The 20550-nt window shown below is 42.9% G+C and overlaps 1 protein-coding gene across 1 annotated transcript in view; it reads right to left on the bottom strand.

Moving 5' to 3' along the window:
* The window catches only part of LOC124595234 (ankyrin repeat and SAM domain-containing protein 4B), a 290543-nt gene that overhangs the window by 60785 nt on the left and 209208 nt on the right, over positions 1 to 20550 (bottom strand). The window contains exon 3 of the mRNA XM_047133892.1: positions 1072 to 1293. Within this exon, the coding sequence (XP_046989848.1) occupies positions 1072 to 1293 (222 nt within the window). The remainder of the gene's footprint in view (positions 1 to 1071; positions 1294 to 20550) is intronic.

Below are 20550 nucleotides of genomic sequence, written 5' to 3'. Positions count from 1 at the left end.
CATTTTCATTAGCTATTTCGTGCCCTCGCTGATACCTCTTCAGTATGGTGCTGCTTCCTCCAGGACTTTCAGAAGTTTTTTTCCAACGAATGTTGGAAAACGGTAAAATATTGGGCCAAGGTAAATACAATTACTATCAAAACAGACGAGAGCGTTGATGTTCACCCGTTGCCGCCCGGGTTTGAGAGACAGGCTGAATCTTCACTATCAGGAAACTCTATGGAGCAATCAGGTCAAGCACCTGGGGGCCACATTCAAGATACTTTTCAAACTGTGTGTAGAGGTTGGCGAATGAGTTGTAAAACTCATCCAACTATACTGTCTACTGGCCAGCTAGTAGATGAAGGTCAATACGAAAGCCTTTCCCCCCCCCCCCCCCCCCAAGCTGTTTTATATGGTTGTTCCATGTGGAGGACAACCAGACCCTCTAATTTGAAAACCATCCAGACGTGGCAAAATCGGTATCGTCGACTCATTATTGCGGCACCAAAGTGGGCAAGAATAGGCGAACTTCATGAAGACCTTAAAAAACCACCCAGTAAAACATCGTCCAACGCAAACACCAGACCATGGAAAAAGTAGATGCCTGTGACCCACATCGCGTCATCTAGAACATGTTGGATCAATAGCTCCTGTGCGCTAGCACCGGGTCCAGGTGCCTTGAGCGATCATCGGAGTCCCACAGTGGCTATCTACCAAACTTTCACGCACATACTGTAAGGATCAAAGGACACAAGGCCCAGTGCCCTTATCACGATTGCATTTAAGATAAAGTTACATCTTGACCTTCCACAAAAAGAAGGATGTTGGGACACACCTGTCTTTATCGGAAAATTATTCGGCCCTCGTCAATAAAGCATGCCCAGACCATCAGCCATTTAGGAGGACTCCTGAAGAACGAGCCCATGATCCCTAAGATAGATAAAGCCCCCTTCCCCTGACAACCGGAAATTGGCCCTGAATCCAAACAGCGAACAGGAACAGCATACAGGCACAGCCAGGAAATGATATGTTACAGGATGACCGAGTGGAATTCTTCAGTGGGTCAGTCAGGTGGCTAGTTAAACTCACGTGTTGGACTCCTCCTCCTTGGCCGTGGCACTGTCCAGCAACCGCACGATGTCGTCGCGGTTGTTCATGGCGGCCAGCTCCATTGGCGTATGGAAGTCGATGTCCATGGCCCAGAGGTTGGCGCCCCAGTTGATGAGGAAGGTGACGCACGCCTTGTGGCCGCGCGCAGCCGCGAAGTGCAGCGCCGTGTTGCCGAAGTTGTCGCAGCGGTCCACGTCGCCCCTGACAACAGGTAAACAACTCATCAGCGTCGGACTTGAAAGGGACCTCCGGAGGAGAACAGCTGTGGACTACATCGCGTCACCTAGAATATGTTGGATCAGTAGCTGGGACTGCAAAGAATTTGGTTGTTCTGAAAATATCTTTGGGTCGCCACTGCTAGATTTTGTATTCCATTCTCGCTGGAGTCTATAGATCTTATCTGAAGCAAGGCATCTGCAGGGGACGACATTCCCTCAGAAGTATTGAAATCCTTGGGAGGAAATACCATTTCAACTGGTACACAAGATACATGGCACAGACGAAATACACTTAGAATTTAGTAATCCCATTTCCACTAAAGGCAAGAGCTGAGAAGTGTGAACACTGCGAAATCATCAATTTAATGAATCATGACTGCAAAATACTACAGCGATTACTTACAGATCAGTGGAAAAACTGGTAGAAGCCGACCTTGGGGAAGATCAGTTTGGATTTTGGAGAAATGTGGAACACATGAGGTAATACTGGCCTTTCGAATTACCTTAGAACGACAAAAGTTAATTAACAGCAGTTACAGATTAATAGAACCTGTTGACAATGTTTACTGCAATGCACTTTTTGCAATTCTGAAGGTAGCAGGGAAAAAAATATGGAGACTAAATTTTATCTACAATTTGCAAATAAACCAGTCTGCAGAGATAAGAGCCGAAGGCCATAACAGGAAGGTAGAGACTGAGAAGTATAGTAGCTTATATTCCATATTGTTCAGTCTGTATATGGGACAAGCAGTAAAGAAAACCATGAAGGAATTTGGAAAGGGAATTACAGTTCAGGGAGATGATACAAAAAAATTTGATTTGCCAGTGGCACTGTAGTTTTGTCAGACACGGCAAGGAACTTGGAAAAGCAGTTGAAAATGAGATATAAGATGAATATCAACAAAAGCAAAACATGGGCGTTGGAAAATAATCGAATTAAATCAGGCGATGCTCAAGCAGTTAGATAAGGAAATGAGACGCTAAAATTAGTCGATGTGTTTTACTGTTTGGAGAGCAAAGTAACTGACGATGGTTGAAGTACAGTAAAATGTACACTAGGAGTAGTTGGAAACTTGTTTCTGGAAAGTAGAAATTTGTTGACTCCTAATCTGATCATAGGCCTCATGTCAAGAATACTTATGGCTGCATAAAGATTTCAAATTTCCCTCACTGAGAAGGTAGTAAGACCTTGCGATTAGCAGGATCAGTATTGGTAAAATTGAAGCCTTATCAAATTATAGTTTAATCTGTAATAACTTCATAGTAGTTTTGTATAAAGCAATGAATACCACATTGTCCAGTGATGTAAATCATTTATTGTCTTACATCTAAGTATACTTCTGGTCCATTGTGCGACACTGAAGAATACAGATGCACAATTAATCAAGGGATCCCAGGAACTTCAAACAAACCTAACATTTGCACAGAACTTAGCAAGAGGCCGACATTGGACAAAACATGCGGAGCCCGTATGTGAATACGTTCAATTTGACGCTAGTGTGGCCTATTGTTGAGTACTGGTCGAGCGTTCGGATCCACAGCACGTCGGATTGACGGAAAACAATGAAGCAGTTCAGAGGCGGCCTGCTAGATTTATTACTGGTAGGTTCGGGCAACACGCAAGTATTACGGAGATGCTTCGGGACCTCAAATGGCTGTACTTGGAGGGAAGGCGACGTTCTTTTCGAGGAACACTACTCAGAAAATTTAGAGAACCAGTATCTGAAGCTGACTGCAGAACTATTCTACTGCCACCAACATACATTTCGCCTAAGGACCACGAAGATAAGATACGAGAAATTTGGGCGATGTGGAGGCATGTAGACAATCTTTTCCCCAGCTCCATTTGTGAGTGGAACAGGAAAGAAAATGACTAGTAGTGGTACAGGGTACCGTCCGGCTTCCGGAGTATTTACAGGGTGACAATTATTGAACTATATAAAAAATAAACGTAAATTAGTTACAAAATACTAAGTGCACATACTTCATTCGAAGTGTAAACGTCACTACAGATATTCGGATTTAAGTTATGACTCGTTCAATATGCCTGCCTTCATTGGCGATGATGTGGCGTTGAAGAATAGCGAAATTCTGCATGACCCGCTGAAATGTCGGAACATCGGTGCTGTCGATGACCTCCTGAATGGCTGTTTTCGGCTCAGCGATGGTTTTGGGGCTATTGCTGTACACTTTGTCTTTAATATAGCCCCACAAAAAGGAGTCGCATGTGTCCAGATCCGGAGAATATGGCGATCAACCTTGGCCCAAGGCGGTGGCCTCTGGGTACCACAGAGCCAGAATGCGGTCCCCGAAGTGCTCCTCTACGACATCAAACACTCTCCTGCTTCGATGAGGTCGACCTTCGTCTTGCATGAACCACATCTTGTCGCACTTTGGATAATGGGGATGAAATTATCTTCTAGAACCTTCTTGTACCGTTTGGTAGTCACCGTACCATCAAGGAATACTGAGTGCACTATCCGAAAATTACCTCGAGCAATTAAACAGAGAACCGACTCGTGGAGATAACATCTTGGACCTACTGATAACAAACAGACCCGAACTTTTCGACTCTTTAAGTGCAGAACAGGGAATCAGTGATCATAAGGCCGTTGCAGCATCCCTGAATATGGAAGTTAATAGGAATATAAAAAAGGGAGGAAGGTTTATCTGTTTAGCAAGAGTAATAGAAGGCAGATTTCAGACTACCTAACAGATCAAAACGAAAATTTCTGTTCCGACACTGACAATGTTGAGTGTTTATAGAAAAAGTTCAAGGCAATCGTAAAATGCGTTTTAGACAGGTACGTGCCGAGTAAAACTGTGAGGGACGGGAAAAACCCACCGTGGTACAACAACAAAGTTAGGAAACTACTGCGAAAGCAAAGAGAGCTTCACTCCAAGTTTAAACGCAGCCAAAACCTCTCAGACAAACAGACGCTAAACGATGTCAAAGTTAGCGTAAGGAGGGCTATGCGTGAAGCGTTCAGTGAATTCGAAAGTAAAATTCTATGTACCGACTTGACAGAAAATCCTAGGAAGTTCTGGTCTTACGTTAAATCAGTAAGTGGCTCGAAACAGCATATCCAGACACTCCGGGATGATGATGGCATTGAAACAGAGGATGACACGCGTAAAGCTGAAATACTAAACACCTTTTTCCAAAGCTGTTTCACAGAGGAAGACCGCACTGCAGTTCCTTCTCTAAATCCTCGCACAAACGAAAAAACGGCTGACATCGAAATAAGTGTCCGAGGAATAGAAAAGCAACTGGAATCACTCAATAGAGGAAAGTCCACTGGACCTGACGGGATACCAGTTCGATTCTACACAGAGTACGAAAATGGCTCTGAGCACTATGGGACTCAACTGCTGAGGTCATTAGTCCCCTAGAACTTAGAACTAGTTAAACCTAACTAACCTAAGGACATCACAAACATCCATGCCCGAGGCAGGATTCGAACCTGCGACCGTAGCGGTCTTGCGGTTCCAGACTGCAGTGCCTTTAACCGCACGGCCACTTCGGCCGGCTACACAGAGTACGCGAAAGAACTTGCCCCCCTTCTAACAGCCGTGTACCGCAAGTCTCTAGTGTAACGGAGGGTTCCAAATGATTGGAAAAGAGCACAGGTAGTCCCAGTCTTCAAGAATGGTCGTCGAGCAGATGCGCAAAACTATAGACCTATATCTCTGACGTAGATCTGTTGTAGAATTTTAGAACATGTTTTTTGCTCGAGTATCATGTCGTTTTTGGAAACCCAGAATCTACTAAGTAGGAATCAACATGGATTCCGGAATAAGCGATCGTGTGAGACCCAACTCGCTTTATTTGTTCATGAGACCCAGAAAATATTAGATACAGGCTCCCAGGTAGATGCTATTTTTCTTGACTTCCAGAAGGCGTTCGATACAGTTCTGCACTGTCGCCTGATAAACAAAGTAAGAGCCTACGGAATATCAGACCAGCTGTGTGGCTGGATTGAAGAGTTTTTAGCAAACAGAACACAGCATGTTGTTATCAATGGAGAGACATCTACATACGTTAAAGTAACCTCTGGCGTGCCACAGGGGAGTGTTATGGGACCATTGCTTTTCACAATATATATAAATGACCTAGTAGATAGTGTCGGAAGTTCCATGTGGCTTTTCGCGGATGATGCTGTAGTATACAGAGAAGTTGCAGCATTAGAAAACTGTAGCGAAATGCAGGAAGATCTGCAGCGGATAGGCACTTGGTGCAGGGAGTGGCAACTGTCCCTTAACATAGACAAATGTAATGTATTGCGAATACATAGAAAGAAGGATCCTTTATTGTATGATTATATGATAGCAGAACAAACACTGGTAGCAGTTACTTCTGTAAAATATCTGGGAGTATGCGTGCGGAACGATTTGAAGTGGAATGATCATATAAAATTAATTGTTGGTAAGGCGGGTACCAGGTTGAGATTCATTGGGAGAGCGCTTAGAAAATGTAGTCCATCAACAAAGGAGGTGGCTTACAAAACACTCGTTCGACCTATACTTGAGTATTGCTCATCAGTGTGGGAGCCGTACCAGATCGGTTTGACGGAGGAGACAGAGAAGATCCAAAGAAGAGCGGCGCGATTCGTCACAGGGTTATTTGGTAACCGTGATAGCGTTACGGAGATGTTTAATAAACTCAAGTGGCAGACTCTGCAAGAGAGGCGCTCTGCATCGCGGTGTAGATTGCTCGCCAGGTTTCGAGAGGGTGCGTTTCTGGATGAGGTATCGAATATATTGCTTCCCCCTACTTATACCTCCCGAGGAGATCACGAATGTAAAATTAGAGAGATTAGAGCGCGCACGGAGGCTTTCAGACAGTCGTTCTTCCCGCGAACCATACGCGACTGGAACAGGAAAGGGAGGTAATGACAGTGGCACATAAAGTGCCCTCCGCCACACACCGTTGGGTGGCTTGCGGAGTATAAATGTAGATGTAGATGTAGAATATCGCACCGATTATTCCGTGACTGGTCACTGTACACCACAGTCACCCGTTGAGAGCCGACCGTGGTGGCCGAGCGGTTCTAGGCGCTTCCTTCTGGAACCGCGCGACCGCTACGGTCGCAGGTTGGAATTCTGCCTCGGGCATGGATGTGTGTGATGTCCTTAGGTTAGTTGGGTTTCAGTAGTTCTAAAGTTCTAGGAGACTGATGACCTCAGCTGTTAAGTCCCATAGTGCTCAGAGCCATTTGAACCATTTTCACCCGTTGAGAGTGAAGAGACTTCTCGATCGCGAAATGCGGATTCTCAGTCCCCCAAACGCGCTAATTTTTCTTATTGACGAACCCATCCAAATGAAATGGGCTTCGTCGCTAAACCAAACTATGCATGCGCATACTAATTCCCATTATGCCCCGCAGCCAAACGTGCAGTAGAGCGTCCTAACGCAAACCGTTGAGAAGTTTGATGATTTCATTTCATATAGTTCAATAATTGCCACCCTATATGTAGATGAAGATATAGTTTGGTTGAAAAGTGAATGGGATACGTCAAAAAATAGCAAAAAGAAAATAATTGTGAGAAGCCGCTTTGAAAGATATGAAACTCTAAAGTGTACGGATGTATCACAAGTACACAGCTACACAAGTAAAATTATTGTGCCACTTCATCTTCAGAGTGACTTATACTCTGCCTTATGAATGTATGGCGTGTTTGTGATTAAACCAAATTAACGAGCCTAGTATACTCTTCACTAATGTACCCATCCTTGTTGCAACTTTTTATATGAACTATGCTCCTCATCTCTTAGAAGCTCGTCGCTTTACATTTTAACTGTTTGCATAATACCGTTTACTGTACGACGTTTCAATGCCGTCAGTTTTGATTTTCCTTTTTTCTCAGTTAAACGTTTTATTTCCACACAGCACTGCGACCAAAAGTTACGGCTGCGGAAACTTCTTTTTCTATTCCAGGTCAGTGGTCTATTTCTTCACTCTAAGAAAACTTTCTTCACTCATGCGATCTGCTCTTCTTCGATTCGACTATTGTACTGTATACAAGTGTTCCTCTATTTGAAGTATTTATTGACAGGTCCTCGATTTCTCATTAATTTAAACCAAATTCTGTGCAAATAAATTTATCGTTCTAAATGTCAGATATAAAAACATTGTCATCAGCTTTATCTGTTCTCCTTGTAACTTTTTCCTGATCTAAACTCTTTCATTTCATTCATTGTCCCATCGGAATACAATGTAAAGACCAACGACGATTACATACTTACCTTATACTATTTTTGACAAGAGGTAACTTTCTACATTATTCAGTTACTAATTCAGCTCAATTATCACAAATATTATTAGTTGTCTGTTGACGTATTCCACGCCTGCAAACAGCCACATTTGTTTGCCATTTAACCAGAAATATGGAGTTTGTGGATCCTCATAGGTTCAAAACACTTCATTTGTTTTAGCGAAAGTTGTAATCTTTGTAAATGTGACGAAGTGCTTCAATACATTTGTTTCTGTTTTTCGCAATGTAGGTTGTTTCATAATACATCAACATGAGCGCACCAAGACAGATCTGATCGTGGTAGACAATTAAATATATAAAAGAAATAAACATTATATTTTTAAGGAGAAGAGAAAGAGTGTACAATTGTTGCTTAAAAGGCATTTGGCCACTTAGCCATACAATCAGCTCATTCCATTACACTACCTGAGCCGCAGATAGGGAGATCGTCGATGATGTGAAACATTTCAAGAAAACACCAAAAATACGAAAATTATTATGCTAATGTTTCTGCCACAGATTCTAAAACAGACTGACCTCGAAATCGCACAAAAGGTAAAAAAATTATATATTTTTTCATTTACACATTAATTATAAAGATTTACACATTTAAATGTGTGCCTGTTGTAACAAATCATCATCAAAAACAAAAAGTCTGCATGGCGTATTTACATACATTGTATTACAGCATTGAAGCTGTGCTGAAGCCAGGTATCGTATAGCACTCATGTTACATGATATACTAAATAATTACCTGAAATTGTTCTCTTATATAATTTATCAGTGGAGTAAAAGAAGCTGGCCGCCAAAAAATTCTTTAGGCTCCTCTTAAAATGTTCTTTATTGGTAGCCAAAATATTTAACGTTGTTGGAAAACTATATAAAATAAATGTTCTTCAAAAATGGACATCTTCTACCACGTATATAGGCGAGTTAAAGTATTTATGAAGAACTTATTTCTAGAACTGACTCCATGAACCGGACTGGTAGTTTGAAAGAGAGATATAACATTAATGATAACTTTCGTTAAGAAATAAATACACTGAAAAGGCAGTAATTAATATATCCAACTCATTAATCGGGGTTCTGTAAGAAATTCTTGAACGCAGTCCAAAAATATTCATATTATACGCTTTTGGATCCGTAAAACTTCCGCTTGGGCTGATGAGCTACATCAGGATATGATACCGCATGACGTTGTGAAGTTACAATAAGCACAGTGTGTCTGTTTTTATTTCTATTTTTGTGGTCTTATATCCGACAATATTTGTTTTGCACACAAAAACTTGTTTAAGCATTTTCGTAGTATCGGTATATGCCACTCATCATCATCATTGTTTTCCAACTCCAGATTCACGAGTGTGGTGTACAAGCGCTCGCCATCTCGTACCGTCTTCATAGATCTTTCCAGGACAGCTTCCCATTAGTGTCCTTTCTCCTGCACATCTGATCTTACAGTCTCTATGAAGCGTTTTCTTGGTCTTACCCGTGGTCTTCTTCCTACGAGGCTCAGGTTGAAATACCTTTTGGCAGGTCTTTGGCTGTTCATTCTCATTATGTGCCTACACCACTGAAGCTTGCGTTTCTTTATGACACTGGTAATAGGAACCTCAATACCAGCTACTTTTCTGAACTTCATTCCTGATTTTGTCCTTTCTAGTTGTTTGATTCACAGTTCTAATGAACCTCATTTCCGTTGCCTGAATTCTGCTGAGGTCTTTGTTTAGTAGGGTACAGGTTCCTAAACCGTATGTTAAGACTGGTACAAGATAGGTGTGGTACATTGTCGCTTTTTATTTTCGTGGCATTTTATTATCCCAGAGATTCCTGATTTGACTGTAAAAATTGGATGCTTTCTGCGTCCCTCTGAGTATTTCCTGCTTAATGGGATTTTCTTTCGAGATCATGCTTCCTAGTTACTTGGAATGTGTAACAGATTCTACTTTGACTCCTTCTACAAATATATTTGAGATTATTTATTGCCTGTTGACGGTCATTTCTACTGTCTTTGTTTTACTTATTTTTAGTCCGAAATTTTTGAATGTGTTGTTCCAATCATTAAGTTTCTTCTGTGCTTCAGCTTCTGTCTCTCACCATACTATCAAACCATCAGCAAAAACCAGGGCATTTGGTTCGCTGTCGCCCTTGTTGTGGCATGATACACAACCATCAACCTGGCGCAAGGGAGATAGGGCATCTTCCCTATCAACTACTTGAGTAATTCTTGCCTGGCGCATCCACGCTGCGGGAGTGGGCATCCTCCACTTCAGTAGGCCAGTGTGAAAGGATGGCTAAGTTCAGGCAGGGACCAACTCCACGGGGTACAACGTGGAACAAATGCTCAGGATTATGGGCGAAGACCTTAACGGCACCTTCGGCAGAGACGGAGACCTTCGGAATGGTGGAGATGCTGGATGAGGCAACCCATCCTCCCTGGGGATAATTAGAAGAGGACACCATTGCCTTGTGAAGAAGAGGGATCTTCAAAGGCTAAGGGAGTAAACCCTGAAATAAAATCCTAACCTGCGATAGGCCTAGCATGTCAGCAGCTGAGCAAATATATACTGCTTTCAAATCTAAATCTATATGCTACTCCCAAACGAATTTATTGTCAAGTTTTACGCCTAAGAATTTGGCTTTTACAGGGTGTTTCAAAAATGACGGTATATTTGAAATGGCAATAAAAACTAAACGAGCAGCGATAGAAATACACCGTTTGTTGCAATATGCTTGGGACAACAGTACATTTTCAGGCGGACAAACTTTCGAAATTACAGTAGTTACAATTTTCAACAACATATGGCGCTGCAAGTGATGTGAAAGATATAGAGGACAACGCAGTCTGTGGGTGCGCCATTCTGTACGTCGTCTTTCTGCTGTAAGCGTGTGCTGTTCACAACGTGCAAGTGTGCTGTGGACAACATGGTTTATTCCTTAGAACAGAGGATTTTTCTGGTGTTGGAATTCCACCGCCTAGAACACAGTGTTGTTGCAACAAGACGAAGTTTTCAACGGAGGTTTAATGTAACCAAAGGACCGAAAAGCGATACAATAAAGGATCTGTTTGAAAAATTTCAACGGACTGGGAACGTGACGGATGAACGTGCTGGAAAGGTAGGGCGACCGCGTACGGCAACCACAGAGGGCAACGTGCAGCTAGTGCAGCAGGTGATCCAACAGCGGCTTCGGGTTTCCGTTCGCCGTGTTGCAGCTGCGGTCCAAATGACGCCAACGTCCACGTATCGTCTCATGCGCCAGAGTTTACACGTCTATCCATACAAAATTGAAACGCGGCAACCCCTCAGCGCCGCTACCATTGCTGCACGAGAGACATTCGCTAACGATATAGTGCACAGGATTGATGACGGCGATATGCATGTGGGCAGCATTTGGTTTACTGACAAAGCTTATTTTTACCTGGACGGCTTCGTCAATAAACAGAACTGGCGCATATGGGGAACCGAAAAGCCCCATGTTGCAGTCCCATCGTCCCTGCATCCTCAAAAAGTACTGGTCTGGGCCGCCATTTCTTCCAAAGGAATAATTGGTCCATTTTTCAGATCCGAAACGATTACTGCATCACGATATCTGGACATTCTTCGTGAATTTGTGGCGGTACAAACTGCCTTAGACGACACTGCGAACACCTCGTGGTTTATGCAAGATGGTGCCCGGCCACATCGCACGGCCGACGTCTTTAATTTCCTGAATGAATATTTCGATGATCGTGTGATTGGGTTTGGGCTATCCGAAACATACAGGAGGCGGCGTGGATTGGCCTCCCTATTCGCCAGACATGAACCCCTGTGACTTCTTTCTGTGGGGACACTTGAAAGGCCAGGTGTACCGCCAGAATCCAGAAACAATCGAACAGCTGAAGCAGTACATCTCATCTGCATGTGAAGCCATTCCGCCAGACACGTTGTCAAAGGTTTCGGGTAATTTCATTCAGAGACTACGCCATATTATTGCTACGCATGGTGGATATGTGGAAAATATCGTACTATAGAGTTTCCCAGACCGCAGCGCCATCTGTTGTTGAAAATTGTAACTACTGTAATTTCGAAAGTTTGTCTGCCTGAAAATGTACTGTTGTCCCAAGCATATTGCAACAAACGGTGTATTTCTATCGCTGCTCGTTTAGTTTTTATTGCCGTTTCAAATATTCCGGTCATTTTTGAAACACCCTGTAATTTTATTATTAAAATGGACGTACATTTAAAACAGACATCCTTTTGCGCTTCCGGATTTAAGCCCCTGAACTCCAGCTAATAAGGAAGTAGCACAACCTTACGATTAAAGACAAAGACTCAGTGACCCTTAAAAAAAATTAGACGCTACATAGACCAGGTCCGCCTACGGAGCAACTGAATTCCGGATTTGGGCATCTCCTGCTTGACGCATCATAATATACCGTGTTGGTCGTCACGTTTGACTGGTTTCGACACGCTGCCATATGCTAGTTCGACAGCGGCGAACCTCATATCTTGGCAGATAATTTGCTCCGCTTTGACAAAAAGAGCGTTATTAACAGACATCCCGATATCTTATCTCGAAAAATGATAACGGCGTCATGCTTTAGCATACTGTAAGTATAGCGCCCCAGTGCTGCCGTTAGTTAAAACCTTAAACGAGCGTAATTAATTCAACTAAATATTCTCTTGGCTTGAAGCGAAATTAAACATTAGATGAGCGATAACCCAGGAAGTTTGCTTGCAGTTTATTTCTGGGAGATACATTTAAACAACGGAGTGAGGCAAGTCTTTTGTGTCTGCCTCTGCATCTACATTCTATACTCTGCAAACCACTGAGAACTGAATGGCAGAGGTTACGTCCCATTGCACCAGTTACTAGTGTTTCTTACCGTTCCTTTTGTCTTTGGAGAGCGTGAAGAATGATTGTTTAAACGCCTTCGTGTCCGCTGTAATTAATCTCGTCCTCACTATCGCTACGGGAGGGATATGTAGGGGGTTGTAGTAAATTCCCAGAGTCATCATTTAAAGCCAGTTCTTAAAACTTTGTAAGTAGGTTTTCTCGGAACCGTTTACGACTACCTTCAAGAGCTACCAATTCAGATTCTTAAGCCCCTCTGTAACACTCCCTCGTGGGTCAAACGAACCTGTAACCATTCTGCTTGCCCTTCTCTGGAAAAGTTCAGTATCCTCTGTAGCACTATTTGGTATGGGTCCCATATTGTAGGATGGATCGCACGAGCGATTTCTAAGAAATCCCCTTTGTTAACGGATTGCTTTTCCCCAGTATACTACCAATAATTCTATTCACTCTACGAGTGAGTCTATGCGATCATGCTACGTATTATACCCAGGTATTTCTATGAATTATCCGGTTACAGCTGTGATTCTTCGATATTTCAGTGATAGGACAGCTTGTTTCCATCCTTCTGTGACATGCACAACTATACATTTCTGAACATTTAAGGGGATACGGAATCACCTATCCCCACAATGTTAATATATGCCTACTATAGGGAACATTTTCTCACAAACTACTGGAGACAGAGAGGTAAAAATTTTACTGTATGTGCATTCATATGTTACAACAATACTGAAACAACAGTTTATTGTCAAAGTATTTTCTTACTGAGATATTGTACATTTATTTTTAAGTAAATTTTTTCCATCGCTTTTTACTAGACTATCACCCCTAAGTCTTTTGTAAATCAAGTAATTAAAAAATCGTTGTTTCAGTATGTAATAGGGACCTATGTCACTACGTCATAAAAATTTCAGACTTCTAGGTTGACCAGTACCTGAGATAATGTTCCTAGATGAAGTAAAAAGTAAACTTACGGGAAACGGAGAAAGAAGATTAAAACATTCCTGATCCGTAGCTAATACCCCCTTCACAGTCTTCATAATCATCTTCAAGTCTTCTTTTGGCACCCCTCTGCACCTGTCTTGCTTTTTTCACTAATGTCTTGATTATATTATCAGCATGCCTTAGTCTGTGCTGATCTAAAAAGAACATAGCACGTACCGTACGGAACCAACACACATACCCAACTTTTGAAGGACCTGGCATTTAGTTATATTTCCAAGATTGAAGGTTGCCACAGCATCATACACACCAAAATGTAGTGTATTAATTCCGACAAACACTGTTTTTGGGAGACGATGCCATATCACACTATTCAAGCACTCGTTGGGGTTCTGCGTTTTTCCGTGAAGACATTTCATCAGAAGACTTCTGTCAGCCAGATCTCTGAAAATGGGCTTTATTTCTGCCATGATGGCTGATGGTAGACTGTGGTGGTGAATGTATTTCTCTCCTGTTGTTAGTCCCCTATTGTATTTACACCAGCTGTTTTCACCTTTGGGGCACAAACCATGTTGTGGATGCTCATCCGTGGATGCGGTGTGGAAATATAAAGCCCATATAGCTCTCCTCATTTCTTCAAGATTGCCTGTATTTTGCCTGATTGCAAGGCCATAGCAGTTCTGAATGTGGTCTATTATGGAATCAGTCAATCTTCCTCTGCCATCCAAGGTTTTCCCATCATCTAGTTTTTTCCCTTTCATAACTGATTTTAACCTTCTCAGCCTGGCACCCATTCTCTTCTGCACATGTCCTATACATTCAAGTTTGCTTATATTTACACTGTTCCCATATGGTTTGCTTTCCAAAACTTCTTTGAATGCTTTAGAGTCACCATCTCCCAGATATTTGACATAGCGAACATTATACCACTGTGAAGAGCGATGAAAAATTTTCTTCACCCCAGCAACCTCCATGCCACCACTACTACCATAATAATTAGCAATACAGTCATCACTGTGTTCATTTTTCAGCCTGCCTGTGCACCTACAGTATTTAGACATTATTGCAACATCAATAACCTTGCCAGTATCAACACTAGTTGCTGTTACAACACCATTGTTGGAGGTGTGGCCCCTTTTCTGCCACGTGCCATCAAACGCCACTGTGAGGTCACGACTGCCGTCATTTTCTTCCACTGCTTCTTCCACAGCAACCTGCATTGACTTCTGTGCTACATCTTCAACTGCAGATCCTAGTACATAATTGTAAGCTTCAAACTTTGAAGGTGCACTTGGAAGATTTAGAACACCACATAGCATATCACCAGCTGCTTTGCCCTTACCAATTGCTCGCAATCCATAAACTAACCTAATATTTACACTATAAAGTTCAGTTTTCTTGTATCCATTATTTACAGTTACTGAAACCGAACTTGGAAACTTACAGCTGTATTTACAAACACTGCATATTAAATTAAACTGGGCAGCCAGGCCAACATGGGATTCTACTTTCAGAGAAACGTTTCCATGACATTTTTTGCAGCACAAACTGTTTTCAAGAGCTTCACACAATATATTCGTATCAATGAGTTCAAAAACTTCATTCCCTCTATCAAGTAAATTATATTTCTCTTCCAAATCTCTTAGTTTTTTATGAGAAGCACTGTTTTCATTTGGTGTAAGTTCGTTCGGCAAATCAGTAATAAGTGGATTCACATTTTCCAACAGTGATGATGATGAACTGCTTTGCTTTGCTAATGAATCATTATTTCTTTTCTTTTGCCAGTTCACACGCTTTTTAAATACTTTTGCTTTAGCTCTAGGCATTTTCACTGCGAAAAATGAAGCACTAAATACGAAATAACTCAACAACAACTACTTTCTTATATCACACTGTTTACAAAACAGTCCCGCCACAAAGTCAAAGAGTAACTTGAGGAAACCAGAGAGAAACATTTTCGGGCAACTAGTGTATAAATAGTCGCTGGAAACCGGGATATTTGAATTCATGTCACTTTAAAGGTACTGCCAAAAAGTTCATGGTCAGCCACGAGAGACGTGTATAACTAAAGCGCAATACCCGATCTCACAAATATATAAAAATAAAATAGTTATAATTGTAGTAGAGCTATGTATGATACGTCATTTTAAAGAGGAAACATGGCAGAATATAATACGCCAATAAAAAAAATCGATTTTTTAACCCAAAATCCGATTCCGTATCCCCTTAAGGCCAGTGGCCAATCTCTGTACCACTTTGAAATCTTATCAAGATCTGACTGATCTGACGATCGCTGAGTCAACAACAGATGCGATCATACGACGAATATTCACAGAAGAATATCTGACTAATAGGTCCAGTCCCGTTAATCTTCATTAGTCCTTATATAGAATATACGTTACATCCAACTTTTATCTTTTTCTAGATCAATGAATAAACTAAACTCACTGTGCCTGATTGTGATGTTACTTTCCATCATCTGTTTTCTGTGCATCATTTGTTTCTATTTCTGCAAGACCCCGGTACGTGGCAGCATCTGCATGAAGAAAGTGGTTAATCGCAGTGTCATGTCTTCCAGAAATAAAGGAAATTACTATTTATTTTTAGTAATTTTTGACGATAATGCGCTTTTAGTATGCCCTACACTATCGAATAAGTGATAAACAATCACTTTCATCACAGCTTTCACCATCAGTTTCGTCACGACAATATAACGATATATACTTTTCGATGTAGTCCTCACTGTATCTACATTCGGCAACGACCTTCACTTTCGTACACCAGAGCAAACATTTTCATAATTTTTAGGTGTCCGATATTGAGTTTACTGACTATTTCAGTTATTTTCTAACACAAATAGTATTCACTCTGAAGGCGTTTTAAAATTTTGCCGAGTCACACCAATTTTTGAAATTAGTATTTTAGTCTTAATAATTTTGTCCCTGAACAATGCATTTACCACTAATATAATCTTTTCATTCATAAAATCTAAGCTCAGTTTCATACTAGATGGCGAATGTTTAAGAACCGAAAGTGACATCAGGTGTGTCCCATGAAAGCGTAGTAAGACCTCTAATGTTTTCAGTGTACCAAAAAAAGAAATTATCAGATAAGGTTAACAATACCAACATATTGTTCGCTGCCACTGTCGGTGTCTGTGGGAAAGTGTTGTAGTTGGACGACCATACGGAAGTGCAGAAAGACTTGGATAAAATTTCTGCTTGATGTATTGAACGGAAGCTCTGTTATAACATGGATAAATGCAACGTAATACACAAAACAATGGGATACCACTACGTGGTAACCGAGTTCAGTAGTAGTAGCAAACCTTTGGAGCGTGTGTATAATAATCTTAAATACCAGGTGTCTCACGTAAGGTCGTCAAGTGCATTTTCTCACGTGTTTCCACAGATATTTGCAATTTTTCTTCCAATGTGTATCTGGAGTCAGCCCAAACAAATGATGCTCACCAAATCTTTGGTGAGAGGCCCAGCGTCGGCTTGGTTCAAATAGCTCTGAGCACTATGGGACTTAACATCGGAGGTCATCAGTCCCCTAGTACTTAGAACTACTTAAACCTATCTAACCTAAGGACATCACACACATCCATGTCCGAGGCAGGATTCGAACCTGCGACCGTAGCAGTTGCGCGGTTCCGGACTGAAGCGCCTAGAACCGCTCGGCCACCGCGGCCGGCGCGTCGGCTTGTTTCCCGTTACAAACGAAATAAATTTGCAGCATCACCCTGAGACGAAAACTTTTTGATCACCTGTTATACTGTAAAAAGTATTTTCTTAGAGAAGGAATGGAAAATTTGAGGTCTAATGTCTCGTTGACAGCCCAGTTCTCGAGGGAGCACGGTAGTGGAAGGTCAAAAACGAGGCAATTAAGCGGCCGCGTCGTTCCGAAAGGACTCAGCCCAGAGTTTGCCTTAATATCTTCAAGGAAAACAGGGAAATCTTGAAACTGGATGACCAGTCAGAGATTCAAATCCTGCTGCTGCAGAATGCAGGTCCATTGCTTTAATAACTGCACCAATGTGTTGTTTGGGTAACATTTGAAAGCAGATGTGGATCTTAAGTTTGGGTGACTTTTTTGGTGCTATCGAAAACAAAAATTAGACTTCCTTCCAGCATTCTATTTCCAGGACGGTAATGGTTACAGAACTATAAAACCGTGGACACAACAGTAAATCACACAAGTATTCATCACAATCACACGGCACTGATACACACTTGACACATTACTCCGAGCACGCGAGAGGAGTCATAACTCACTACTCCCGAATAACCCGTGGACACGCAAGGTAATGGGTTACAGCGTTCGACTTCGAAATAATATCTAGGCATCGTCTGTTAGCTGAGGAAGGAACTGCGGTTCGCTTCCCACAGAGTTATTCTTCTATAAAAGTCATTGACAGCGGCGTGAAGTGACGAAGCATGTACTGAGCACGAACAAATGACAAACAATCACCTCCGGTCGTATTCATGACTCCGTAACTTTTTGTCTCGTCACGAGTCCGGCGTGTAGTTACAAAGGAGGCGGAAGAAATAGATTCTACACGTTCACGCTGAGGACGTACAGCGAAATGAAGAGATGTGACGCTTGTTTTGCACTCTGCATGAACACCAATTTTCTTTGATTAAACTGTCAAATCCTCTGTCTTACATGTTGCATTTTTGGTCATCTACAGGAAGGTACTTTTCCTTATATTTAATGGTAGCGTATAGATTCACACATCCAAAAGAGGTACATACTACGCCTGTCGACCAAGTAGTTCGTATTCTGTCTGGGACAAATTGTGCCAGAAACAACTACGAAACAGTTCCAATTCCCAGGTTCAGGCCACGGTTTTAGGAAGATTTTCTTTGCTTGTACGGAAAATGTTGCAATTGGAAATCCCTACCCAGGTATTTTCTAAAGGAGATCTGTCAGCCTCGCAGCTCTTACACACCATTCTAAGTACTGAATAGCGCAACGATTTTATCGGACTTCCTTCAGAGGACATTCCCAACTCGTCTGGATCGTCCTCGGCTAAAACCGAACTACCACGGACCGAGACGTCCATCACGCTATGACCACAGCCTGCCTGTGGAGGTATCGATTCGCGCGCTTTGCCGGAGACAGCAGCTGCGATGTACGTTTAACACCCCAGTCTGCCTTCGGCAGCGGAGCAGCTCGGACTTGTTTACGTCCCGGCTGCGAACGTTCGCGGAAGAAGCGGTGTTTACACCGTCGTTACTCGCGTGTGTTACTGTTTGAATCGTACGCAGTGGCACACAGTTTTCGAAAAACCAGTTCACGTTCTGTAACGAGTATGCCAGACCGAAGGCTTTCGAAATCGAACGTTTCTTGAGGGACGAAGTGCATATTAATTACACGGAGCTTATTGGAATTCACTTATCAATCGTGAGCAGCACTCTTTACGTACAGATGATTGACGACGCAAGCATGTGATAGAATTATTGAAGCCGCCAAACGAGGATTCGAGTTCCGACACTCCGATGGTCGTATTGGTGAAGTTTTAGTAGGGTTCGGGCCTGGGCGTGCGTACGATTCGAATCTTCGAGCTGCCTTTCGAGGTACCCGAATCATTGGTCACTGAATCACTCCAGCCATACGGCAAAGTAATTAGTCGTACGGCCGAACGTTGGGCAAGTTTTAGCACGTATCCAGTGCTTAATGGTGTCCGACAGGTGCGGATTACCCTCACGAAACATGTGCCGTCGTACATAAACATCGGTGGCTGTAGAACTATTGTCATCTATGATGGACAGCCCCGGACATGCTCCGGGTGTGGTGGTGAGGGACATCTGCGCGTATGCAGAGGCGACTCGTGCAACTCCCCAGCGGAGTCTTCCAGAATCCGACTACACCAACGTCACTGCCGCTCACTTACGAGCTTCGCGGGGAGGTGACGCCGAGGTCGGAGCGCACTATCGAACCAATTGATTGAGGCGCCTTATGGCCCCACTGAAGAAGGAATGGCTCCGACCAACCTTCAATCCCAGACACTGCAGGTGGTGGAGAAAGAGGATGATAGCATCACGCAAGGCATGAAAGCTGAAGTGGAACTGCCCCAGGGCGTTGTGGCGGTGGCGAGACAACAGGGGATACAAGATTCGCCGACACCAGAGGCCGAGGTTAGGGCCCGCAAACAACGCTCGCCGAAGCGCCGCAAGAAGCGCCGACTAAACTCTGCGGAGACGCTCCCTTCTCTTCTTGGGAGCCCAGATGAGTCTAACACTATGGACCTGTCTGACTTGGAACCACAAGCTTCGGATGTCGCTGACCATATGAATTCGGACAGTGAAAAATGTCATGTCGTTCAGACGACGCATCCGTTCACGGACCCGACACCCATTCTGCGGCGGAGTTTAAAGCTGCGAAAGATCCACGGATGCCATACATCAGCACAGCACAGGGCAGTTTGGAGCACACCAATAATATCAGCTGGGACGCGCAGGACGAAGAAATCACCGATACGGACCCTTCCATTGGTGGGGACTCGCATCCGCATTTCAAGAAACCTAATGCCGCAGGGAGACGTCCGTCGGGCGACCCTATGCAGATGTGCAAAGGAACTATCGATACGGTGAATTTTCGTCATTTTAACATTACGCGGAGATGACAGTTACTCGAACCTAGGCATACAGAATAGGGATAGTGAATGTAAATACCATTATATCGCCCATGAAACAGCAGTTGTTTAGGGACATGATATACGCGTCGGATGTGGATATACTGATGGTGCAGGAAATTTACATTCCTGAGTTCCAGGAAATAGATGGATACATCTCCTACACCTCGCCTCACTCGGACAACGACAGCGGAACGGCGATATTGGTCCGGGACGGGATTCCGGTTCGCGACCTGGCTTATCTGCCTTGGCACGAGGACTGGCGATAACTGTTAATGGAATACGTCTTCTCAATGTTTATGCCCCTTCCGGCACATAGAACAGACGCCCGCGTGCGAGATATTATTCGGAAGAGATTGTGCCCTAATTTATCGGCAGATTCGATCATTTTATTATAAGTGGTGACTTCAATTTTGTTTTAGCCAAAAAAGACCAGACTCCACATTACAATACCTGTCGTGAACTGCAAGTGCTATGCCTGGACCTGGAGTTATGCGACACCTGAGACAGGATTCATAGGAACCGTGAGAGATACACTTTTTTTACCAGTCACTCGGCGAGAAGACT

The sequence above is a fragment of the Schistocerca americana genome, chromosome 2 (genome assembly GCF_021461395.2).
Source record: "Schistocerca americana isolate TAMUIC-IGC-003095 chromosome 2, iqSchAmer2.1, whole genome shotgun sequence".
Lineage (NCBI taxonomy): Eukaryota > Metazoa > Arthropoda > Insecta > Orthoptera > Acrididae > Schistocerca > Schistocerca americana.
Note: the sequence above shows the minus strand (reverse complement) of the source record. Positions and strands in the feature narration are given on the sequence as shown.